The following is a 10,620-nucleotide window of genomic DNA, read 5'->3' as shown; positions in this document are numbered from 1 at the left end:
GTCTACGAAGTCGCTTCTAGTCGTCTACGAAGTCGCCTCTAGTCGTCTACGAAGTCGCTTCTAGTCGTCTACGAAGTCGCCTCTAGTCGTCTACGAAGTCGCTTCTAGTCGTCTACGAAGTCGCCTCTAGTCGTCTACGAAGTCGCTTCTAGTCGTCTACGAAGTCGCTTCTAGTCGTCTACGAAGTCGCTTCTAGCCGTCTACGAAGTCGCTTCTAGTCGTCTACGAAGTCACCTCTAGTCGTCTACGAAGTCGCTTCTAGTCGTCTACGAAGTCGCTTCTAGTCGTCTACGAAGTCGCCTCTAGTCGTCTACGAAGTCGCTTCTAGTCGTCTACGAAGTCGCTTCTAGTCGTCTACGAAGTCGCCTCTAGTCGTCTACGAAGTCGCTTCTAGTCGTCTACGAAGTCGCTTCTAGTCGTCTACGAAGTCGCCTCTAGTCGTCTACGAAGTCGCCTCTAGTCGTCTACGAAGTCGCCTCTAGCCGTTAGCGTTAGCTGACTCTTCATTCTGGTGTTTCCTCAGAGAGCCTCAACCTGGACTCCAGCCTCATCATGAACTCCAGTGACCTCCCCCTCCTGTCCCGCTGACCTTTGACCCCTGCAGAAACTAGGAGCTGCCTCTGTCTCTGACAAGTAAACTTTTATTTTGTATTTTTTAAGAGGACCTTCCTGTTCCTGTCGAGTCAAACTAAACTGTATTTTATTCTTTTAGAGCCGCTGACGCCGAGTCGGCTTTTCTTTTTGTTTCATCAGTGACTTTTAGTTTGAACAGTTTCAGACAAAATCACGTGTTTCATGAAGAATAATGTGAAACGGTTTGTTGAGAAATCACGAGATGAATCGTCCTCTCAGAGTTGTTGTTTTATTTCAGTTATTTCATCTAAATTTAAATTATTATTGTCTATAAAAGTTCTTCAGTATAAAAACGTGTTTGAGTTTGAAGGTGTCGAGTTACATCGAAGTGACGTTCAGGCTGGAAACAACTTTTACAGATTGAATTTGAATGAAAAGATCATCTGAACGAGGAAAGAGATCAAATATTTAAATCAGAATGGCTCCGATTGTAAAACGGCAAATATGATCATTGTTGGAAAATATGAAATACTGGAAGATCATCAACATAATGTTTGATGAAGAAGAAACTGAGCTTCAACTTCAAATCTTTTTCTGTGCAGGAAACAAAATATTTTCCTCCTAAAGTCTGAAGACTTTTCAAACGTTAAAATGCTTCTCGAGGTTTTTGGAGGTGAAATAACTGAATGATGTTCCCGGATCTGATCTGATCCTGGATCTAATCTGATCTGATCTGATCCTGGATCTGATCTGATCTAATCTGATCTGATCTGATCTGATCTGATCTGAGCTGAGCTGATCTGATCTGATCTAATCTGATCCTGGATCTGATCTGATCTAATCTAATCTGATCCTGGATCTAATCTGATCTGATCTGATCTAATCTGATTCATTCAAACCGAAGGAACAAAATAAACTGAACTGAGAGGAAAGTTTCTCTGAAGATTTCCCCAACAAACCCAAACAGGAAGCGAACGGATCAGTCTGGATTTATTCTGCTTCATCAACAAATCTCAGGTGCATTGATTGATCAATTGATCGATTGATGTCAGCAACAGGAAGTTAGTTTCCTCCTGCACGTCGTGACGTTTCCACTGAACAGCTGAAACTAATCAGCTGATTAATTAAACAACGTTGGCCACGAACTACGATCAAAAACAGTCTAGTTTTTTTTTTAAATGCCTCGTGTACCTGACCAATCAGAGACGTTCTGCACTGCAAGCCCCGCCCACAAAGTTCCTGACCCACGTGGAGGTTTGTTGACGAGAACACCAGACTGACCCTTTAAAAAGCTTCATTCACATCATGATGGAGCTGCGGCGACTTTAAAAATCACCATTTCCACTTTTATTAATCAGTGACTGATGTAAAAAAACATGTTTAATTATGTTCAGTAAAAAAAACTAAACTCAGAACAGCTGACTCGTCGTTTTTTCCTGTTGTAAATTGATTTCTTTGATATTAATCAGCTTTAAATACGATGACAGAAAAACAAAACAGAGAAGTTGAAACAAACTTGAAAAACATGTGATGTGAAGGTACAGATTTTATTTGATAGTTTTCATATAGAATATAATATTTATTTATTTATAGTGTGTACATGAACAGTTTCCACTAAAAACTAAAAAGTCATTCTGCGTCATTTTTACAGCCATGAGATCATCACGAGGGAATGAACACGTGAATATAGACTTTTATTTTTCACTTGCATAAAAATACATCATCTCATTTGTTTTATGTCGAGAATTTGTCCAAAAGAAAAAGAAAAAACATATTTACAGTGTGAAAATACTCGTGAATGTTTTTATCGATGTGCTTTTCGTTCCCTTTGTCGTCGCCAGTAAAACTCCAGCAGCCCTTTTTAACGTTGAATCTCACTCTGGCAGCTCGTCGCTAGTTTCGTCCCAACAATAAGAAGAAGTTACGTTTTATTGTCGCGTTACAGCTTCTGAACTATTTGGAGAAAATAAAAACGTAGACCATTTTTTCGATCTTTTGACGTATTAATTTTAAAGTGCATTTCGTTTTCATTTAAAAAAATGCTTTCGTTTAAGTTGAGTACAGAACTCGATTTCTTATTTGTTTCCTCGTGATCAGAAAATGATTCCCAGCAACGACAACGATCGCGTCAATCACGGTGATAAATTTGTGATCCCGACGTTAATCTTTACGGTTTATCCTGGAATAAATCGTTCACGTGAACCAACTTGTAACCGCGAGAAATCACGTTATGTTGATTTTGAGAAAACAAAATAAAACCATCGGAAATAATGAATTGATATTCAGAAATCCTCACTGACGGTCCGGCTCTTTGTTCCCAGAGCTTTCAACCATATTTCATTTTCTTCATGCAGACGGCGGTTTTGTCGGACAATTTATTTTCCACGTGAGAATTTGTCCAAAAGAAAATGAAAGTGAAATGTGGGTCAGGTGATCTCAGGTGTTCCCAGACTGAAGAAGACTCGGGGACGCCTTCAAACTGGACCTGAAGATGTTTGCTGAGGGAACTACGGGTCCTCAGAAGGGTCATCTTCAACGAGTGACTGTTGGTGCTGAGATATCGTTTTAACACCAAGAGTGAAAATATCACTTTAATACTGAAAAACGTTGATGAAGGAGGTGAGAAGAAGAAAAGAAACGTTCACGATAAACTCGCAGTAAGAACCATCGATAAGAACCATCCGATCGATACGTCAGCCGACCTTCGACCTTCGACCTGCAGAACGCCAAAACCAAGAAAAACAGAAACCGGAAGCAGAACGCTAAAAAAAACGATTTTCAAAGTTGCTGTCGGAGAAAAAAAGCGTGAACAGGGTTGAAATCTGAAGATAAAACTAAAAACATTCCAGCGTTTTTCTTTCTGTTTCAACCAGTTCTAAGATTTATGGTTTCGTCCGTTTCCCAAAGCTGGAAGTTGATCATTAAAATGTTTCATTCAGATTAAAAAGTGGAAATAGAAAAACATAAACGTACAATGATGAAACGCTTCTGGGAACCTGTTGCATGATGGGACGTTTCACACGAACAACATTTAACGCAGGAACGCCGGCGAGGGAACGAGTCCGAACAGCTGAAGGGTTTTTTGGGTTAAAAACATTCTTTGAAGCAGAAACTCGTACGAACGGCGAGATCGCCACCTGCTGACGTTTCCCAGCTAGTCCACGTCACACTTCTGATTCAGCTACATGAAAACTGTTTCTATCGTCATAGTTACCAACAGTTCGGGATGGCGAGTGCAAAGTTTAAAATAATACTCAGGAAACTTAAAGCTCCAGAGCAGCAGAACGTCGTCCGTCTACGTCGGTCCTGCTTCTCAACTCAGTCTGTCAATCAGTCCTGATTAAAAACTATGATTATTTTTTTTATTCTGAAAACATTTGAAAAACTAAAATAAAGCAATTATGTCTTTTACAGTAAATACACTTAAACCCAAACCTGTGACAGGAAGGTTGTTTTTTTGTCACGGTTCAAAGTCTGGTAAAAAAATGTTTTAGTGCTTTAATAGTAACAATAATAATAAATCTATGACATAAATATGATCAATTATTAGTTGAACGCAAATAATTCTAATTTATTAAACCACTTTTCAAAAATAATTTTAAGGCAATTCATGATTTTATTATTGATTTTTAATTATTCCCATTATTTCATTGTTATTAATAATCTGCTTGATTGAAATGTGTTTCTGGATTTGAGTTCTCAGCTGATCCCGTTTCAACAGCTCAACATTTCACGTTTTGGCTTCTTTTAGCTAATAAAAATAAAGTATTTGTTAAAAAAAAAATAATGAAACATTTAATGGTATTGGCACCATTATGGATTAATTTCTAATGATACCTATCAGCTCCTGATTGTTTAAAATTGTCGCATTGACAAAACGAACTCATCCGGACGCGTTTCAAACTCGAGTTCTTTTTTCCGAAGCAGGATCGACTCCGAGACGTCAACAAGTCAAGAAATGAAGAAATAAAGCAGAAAAAGCAGCAAATATTTGACAGCATTTATCACATGAGGATATTTTATCCGTCATGTAACAAAGAAAGATCCAAACGGTTTAAATAAACTGTGCAAAGTTGTGACAACGAAAAAAAGTTCAGAAAGCATTTTGGTGACGAACTCGTCCGCGAGTCGTTCTTCACGTCATAAAGACACTTGAATAAAAACAGCTTATAGAGACTATATGTACAAACGCATCTCACAGATCAGGTGATCAGGACGTTCTCCGAAAAAAACGCTGACCTGACCTCCGAGACGACGACATGTTTTCAGGCACGACGATGAGTGAGAGTACAAAACTTTACAATACTGTGCAAGTGCAAACGCCTCTGACCTCTGACCTTTGACCTCTGACCTCTACCGAAGCCAGCTTTGTGCTCACGTGTCGAGTCATTAATATGATCAAAGTCCACGTCGGTGAATCGCTGCTTACGGAGTCATATTTTTAAAGGAAGTTGATACGAAGCCGGTCTCGAACACGTGCGGCTGAATTTGATTCGTACGAAACGGTTTCACAGCCGATCGTTGTTCACATTCAAAATTCAACAGGCTGAATATTTATCACAATAATATCTAGTTCAAAAATATAGGTGAAACTTTTTTTTTTTGGCAAAGAAACTATTTTTTTAGGCCTAAAGGGGCGTGGCCTATATCAGCTCTATCTCAGGAACACGTGGCTGTAAAGCATTCGGATGTAAACTACGGTGTGAGTCTTTATCATAGCGCCCCCTCATGGTTCACTTCAGGGGGCTTTTTTTAAATGATTTTTTTAAAGCGAATTTTCAGGCCGTTTAATTGGACGAACAAATTGGACACGACTTCGCCGCCGTCGGTGCTGAACTCGGAGGAATCTAAAGACGTGCGGAGGATTTATCGTAGAAGTCGTCGGTCTGAAAACTAGTTGTGAAAAAGTAAAAGTATAAACGCACCTCAGAGGAAAGAGCGAAGATTCATATTTACAATCAGGCTGCAGGAAGGTGAGCTGTTGGTATTCATAGATAATATAGACACACTATTAACAAGCTGCTATGAAGCGCTCCGTCGCCCGGGGCGACCGACCGGCCGACGACGCATTAAAGTTTTCGTTAAAACACAAAAGTCTTCGACGACTGAAACTTTGTTCAGAATTTCTGTTTGACTCAAACATATCTGACACAAAACAAACTGCTCGACCCCCTTCGTCTGTTTCCGATATATTTCACGACTTTTCATTCGTTTATCGTCGTTCTTCGTGTATTCTGTGAAATGTCTAAGAATAACCTCGGTTCTCTGCCGGAGTCCAGATCGAATCCGTCAGTCGTGACTTCAGCTCGTCGACATAAATCTACGTCTTCCCGACAGAAACATCAACAAGTTTCCAAACTTAACTTCCAACCGGTTTGACTCCTGGATCGTTACCGTGGTAACAAATATTCCTGAAGTGCCTTTTCGAGACCATTTGGAAATAAAAATAAAATCGCCTTCTTTTACATCTTGATTAAAACTCAAGACCTTATCTGAAGCATCAGCACCTCCGAATCTTTAACTCTAGTTGATCTTGGTGAACAGCTGATCGTGAACAGCTGATCGGTCTGACGGGAACCGAGATTTTATTCATCCAAGAAGCAGCAAAATGATGCGACTCAAAGAACAAATTTGACAACTGTTCCGACACGTTTGTCTCAGATTGTTGGGGAACGTGGCCGGGGAACGTGACAGCTGTTGTCCAATGAGCTGAGTGATTGGAGAAGCGGCCAATAGGAACACAGCTCGGTCTGTCTGTCGGGACAGATGTGGTTGCAGGAAGGGGCGGGGCTTACAGTGATGCTTGCAGATGATTGGAGCAGAATTAAGGTGCCTCCTGGTTGAGTGTCTCCAGAGCTGCTGATGGTCGGTCGGCGCCCACAGTGACGGGTCGGGCTGACGGGGGCTTCAGTGTCGGGGGTGCTGGTGGGAGATGAAGGGGGCGAAGGAGGGGGGAGGGGACACAGACAGAGGGCTGGACTGAGGACTGACGCCCCCTGCTGGAGGAGACTGTGCCACCGACTGAGACACACTGATGGGAGACGAGAGGCGGGAAGAAGACGGTGAGTTTTCATGTTTTATTTATAATAATGTAATTATTCATGTGTTTCAGGTGAGCCTCACCTGACTGTGTAGCTGCTGCGGTGGGTGGGGTCTGTTACCCCGGCAACAAAAAGCTTCTTTGGGGGTCCGTCTGACTCCACCCCTCCTAAAAGACAAACTTTTTTTAAAAATTATTCTGCTAAATGTTTCAGAAAGAAAACAGTTTTTTCTATGATCCGTGTTTTGTGACAGTTCTGTCTTTTAGCGTCTTTTAGCTGCGTTTCGGTCTCGCTGCTCTCAGAAAGAAGACCGAAAACAGACCAACAGGAAAAGTTCATGTACGAAGAAAAGTCTGTCGTGTCCACAGCTTGTTTCCACTGCCCCCGTGTGGACAGAGAGGTTCCTGCAGGTTAAATCTGACTCACCTTTCCTCTTCAGGGGCGTTAACGCCGGCCACCTCACCGTGGCGCCGACCGCCGGGCTGCAGGACAACCGACAGACTCGTCAACACACCGACACAAACGCAGAAAACACCCGATAAAAAGGTCTGTTTGTGTTTGTACGAACCGGAAACGCCGGGTCGGACTCGGGGACGAGTTCGGTGTGACGCCGCTGTCCTGCGACGGAAACCACTGAAGAAGAAGAGAAAAACAGAAGAGCTTGAAACTTGATCTGGATTTAGTTTAAATGCTTTGATCTGGATTTGGTCTGAACGGTCTGATCTGGATTCAGACCAGGATCCAGATTAGTATGCCAGATGCTGAAATGCTTCCTGGTTCTTTCCTGACCAATCACATGTCTCCATCTAATGCTCTAAAAATAAACTACACTACCCATCAACCTCAGTGGCCTAACTGACAGGAAGCCCAGCCAGAGACCATCAAAATAAGAGCGCGGCGGTGGAGGCTCACCGCTGGCGTGCGGTCGTGCCACTGGCTGACTGGAGGAACCGGCATGAGACTGGAAGGACTGGAGAGACAGAGGAGACGTTACGATCGGCTGCTTAGAGCTCAAGCTGCAGGTGTGCAGGTGTTTTACCTGAGTCTCTGCAGACTCCCTCTGAGCGCCATCTCCATGTTCTCCTCCTGACCGAACACAAACAGCTGCTGTTAGACTCCATGTTGGATCGCCGAGGAAACGGGAACTCCATCCAAACGTTTCCTCTGCTCTTTAAATCCTGTCGTTGACGCACGTCGTAGTTTAATTTAACTGGACGACATTTTAAACGTTGTTGTTGTTGTTGACATCCTGTAAAGATGTTGAGTGACTCTCACTTCCTGTTTCTACCATTATCTCTGCTGTCCTTTCAGAATAAATCTCTGGAGAAATACAGTTCAGAAGTTGCCTGAGAATCTGTCTGATTTTAAGTTTCCTTCAGTTTCACAGTGATCAGTGATGTTTGTCTGAACTCCCATGATGCACTGCAGCCAGGAGCTGCTCACACACACTTCTGCTGCGGTTATATTCTGCAGTGACGTCCTGAAGCGGCTCAGTTGGTTTCACCCACAGTCTGAAACATGCTTCATACACTGTCAAATGTAGTTTCTTATCATATTACTGTCCTCACCTGTCTCTTGTGGTCCAGTCTGTCTCCAGTCAGAGAGAACGGAGACACGAGCTGAAAGGAAACAAACAGGACGGATGAACGAGTCCTGCAGACCTGCGGTCATGTTCAGGCCTTAAAGGACCAGTTCACACTTTCTCAGCTTCACACTGATCTACCAGCCTCACTGACGGAGGAGGAAGTGAGTCCTCATCTGGAGCCTCTACTGCCATCTAGTGGTTGAACACTGCAGCTGCGTTCATGTGGTTAAATGTTGGTTGAAGCAGCACTGCTCTGATTAAGTATTAAATATGAAGTATTAAATATATACACATAAACACACACAATGTTTTTGCTACTTAAACATGTGAATTTGATCCAACGAGAATTTGTTTCAGAATTGCAGCCGAGAAACAGAAGTGATGAAGACAACAAGCTGCTGAAGGTTCAGGACCTCGACTCTGATGATAGTTCCTACCTGGGCGCCGCTCTCTGGGGAACATATTCTGTGTTACATACCTGTGATGGGCAGCTGGGGTTGATGGACACGCTGCTGCGTCGGTACCGAGCCGAGGACACCGGACTGAAGACGGTCATCCCGTCACTGAGAGACATCAACAACATGAGACACCTGCTTCTGTTTAATCCTGAATCACTAACAGAAAACACTTCATTCATTTCTTTTAAAAAAAAAACCCCACAACTCTTGCTAACTCTGTCATCCTGTCGTGTTCCTTGATTGAATATTTGCTATTTTTGTTCTCTGTATCTGTCATGTAAAACTCATAAATACTATTTTAAAGACAAGTTTTGTTGAAATAAGTATTGTTTGTTAAAATTCCGAATTAAAGAGTATCTCTGATGCATTAAGGATCACGGTAAATGAGAGGTGTATGTTGGCTACCTGAGAACAATAAATATAAACTGAGTGATTTTTGAATGGAATTTGGTGTCGATGTCATACCACTGACCTGACACTGGTGATCATGGGGGCGCTGTTCGACCTGCGGAGTGCCCCGCCCCCTCCTGCTCCGCCAGCTGCGCCTGCGCACTGGTCCACTTCCATCCTTTCCATACCCTAGTCCACAGGCCCGGCGGTTGCGGCGCCAACTGCCGGCCTTCGACCTCTCGATGGCGGTGTCGGGGCCTTACTCAAGCCCGGTGGAAGCCCGACCCGCAGGCCTCAGTAGAAGCAAACCCAGAGCCGCCAAGTCCGCGGGCTGAACACCGAGGCGGCCTCCGCTCTACCGCATCTCCGTCCGAAAACCACCTTATCCGAGTGGGACTGCGGGACAGAGCGTCACTTAACACCCGCAGCTCCGCTTCACTGGCTGCTGCTTCTAAAGCAGATTTTAGGACTCCGTAAAACCGCGAAAAAATACGAACCCGCCGCAAAAACAGCCGAGACCAAGTTCCGTGTCGTCATACAGCCGAACCGAACCGAACCGGGCCGAACCGGGCGAACTTTTAATTCGAATCCACGCAGTTGACGTGACTTCAGGATTAGCTGTTGAGCTAACTTGGTTGGCAGTAAAAGCTCCAGCCAGACACCAGAAACCCGACAAACAGCTGCCCGACACGGTGAACCCCGGGCCGGCCGCCCGGTCCTCCGGCAGCGGCGCTCACACGGTCCCCAGAAGCACCGAGCACACCTCCGGGGAGGCGAAGAAACTCCGAAAATTAACAGTTGGAAAGATTTTTACAACATAGTCCTTCACCAAACAGAGGTAGCTCACCAACTGTGGAAACAGCGCCACCGCCTGGTGTCAGGGGGAAGTGCAGCCTGGAGGATCGGAGCACAGAGTCTTCAAAACGGCTTCAATTCAACTTTCCGTCAGCTCAAAGCTCAAAAACATCACATGTTGAAGCTAAAACCTCCAAATGTTTTAACATATGTGTTATTTTTATGAAACAAATCAAATTATCGCTTCATAAGATTCAGACAGTTTTAACTGATCTTTGATTTCTTTGGCCAATATAGTGGAATTAAAAAGGTCTTCTTGAACTGCAGAAACCCTGATTTATGACTATTTAATATAAGAAAGCATTTTGAATTGTTTAAATCAGCCTCTTTTGTTGCTGTTATCCATATTACAGGGGAAAATAAATAGTAATTCATATTGAATGCATACTTAAAGTACTTAAAGGAAATAAATATGTATTTTGGCAGCAAAGGAAAACTTATTTATTGCAAGGTAATTATGGCGGCAATTATTTAATTCTTTTTTGATTTATTTTTTTCAATGAATGTCAGATAAAAGTTAAATGAACATGATTTCATGTGTTGTTGACAGACAGCAGAAATGTCTGATCACACGAACCGAAGCTGAGTCACGGAAAATACAATTCTTTATGATATTTCATATATTGATATATACTTCAGTATATAGTACATATAGTAACACAGTAAATATAAGGGGGAAGAGGTTTGGGGGTTCTCATGGTCTAATTAAAGTTGTTAA

General features: G+C 42.8%; 2 protein-coding genes across 4 annotated transcripts in view; one reads left to right on the top strand and one right to left on the bottom strand.

Moving 5' to 3' along the window:
* The window catches only part of bacc1 (BPTF associated chromatin complex component 1), a 6,715-nt gene extending 4,727 nt beyond the window's left edge, over positions 1 to 1,988 (top strand). Inside the window, exon 6 of the mRNA XM_069145684.1 lies at positions 524 to 1,988. Coding sequence (XP_069001785.1) covers positions 524 to 588 — 65 coding nt within the window. The 3' untranslated portion in view covers positions 589 to 1,988. The remainder of the gene's footprint in view (positions 1 to 523) is intronic.
* A 118-nt stretch (positions 1,989 to 2,106) lies between these two features.
* LOC138196022 (P2R1A-PPP2R2A-interacting phosphatase regulator 1) lies at positions 2,107 to 9,915 on the bottom strand. Of its 3 annotated transcripts, none has more exons than XM_069145681.1 (9): positions 9,130 to 9,915; positions 8,678 to 8,789; positions 8,183 to 8,233; positions 7,654 to 7,700; positions 7,527 to 7,584; positions 7,183 to 7,247; positions 7,041 to 7,096; positions 6,697 to 6,781; positions 2,107 to 6,604 (listed from the first exon to the last, which is right to left on the bottom strand). In XM_069145681.1, the coding sequence occupies exons 1-9, from the start codon at positions 9,231 to 9,233 to the stop codon at positions 6,481 to 6,483; spliced, it is 702 nt and encodes a 233-aa protein (XP_069001782.1). In that variant the 5' UTR covers positions 9,234 to 9,915; the 3' UTR covers positions 2,107 to 6,480. The 3 variants fall into 3 exon arrangements, with proteins under 3 accessions (XP_069001782.1, XP_069001783.1, XP_069001784.1); XM_069145682.1 differs by having other exon boundaries at positions 8,678 to 8,762; XM_069145683.1 differs by lacking the exons at positions 7,527 to 7,584; positions 7,654 to 7,700.
* Between the last annotated feature and the right edge of the window lie 705 nt (positions 9,916 to 10,620).

This window comes from Embiotoca jacksoni, unplaced genomic scaffold (assembly GCF_022577435.1).
Source record: "Embiotoca jacksoni isolate LCO1_2020_lvr unplaced genomic scaffold, fEmbJac1.0.p SCAF_13, whole genome shotgun sequence".
Lineage (NCBI taxonomy): Eukaryota > Metazoa > Chordata > Actinopteri > Embiotocidae > Embiotoca > Embiotoca jacksoni.
The sequence above is the reverse complement of the archived record's forward strand: the minus strand, read 5'-3'. Positions and strand labels throughout refer to the sequence as shown.

What these genes read in the sequence shown, in the direction of transcription:
- LOC138196022 (XM_069145681.1), bottom strand. Translation starts at nt 9,233, where the DNA reads ATGGAAAGGATGGAAGTGGACCAGTGCGCAGGCGCAGCTGGCGGAGCA. An exon ending in GACTGGACCACAAGAGACAG is followed by an intron (nt 7,701 to 8,182) that starts GTGAGGACAGTA and finishes GTGTTCGGTCAG; the next exon opens with GAGGAGAACATGGAGATGGC. An exon ending in GGCACGACCGCACGCCAGCG is followed by an intron (nt 7,248 to 7,526) that starts GTGAGCCTCCAC and finishes CTTCTTCTTCAG; the next exon opens with TGGTTTCCGTCGCAGGACAG.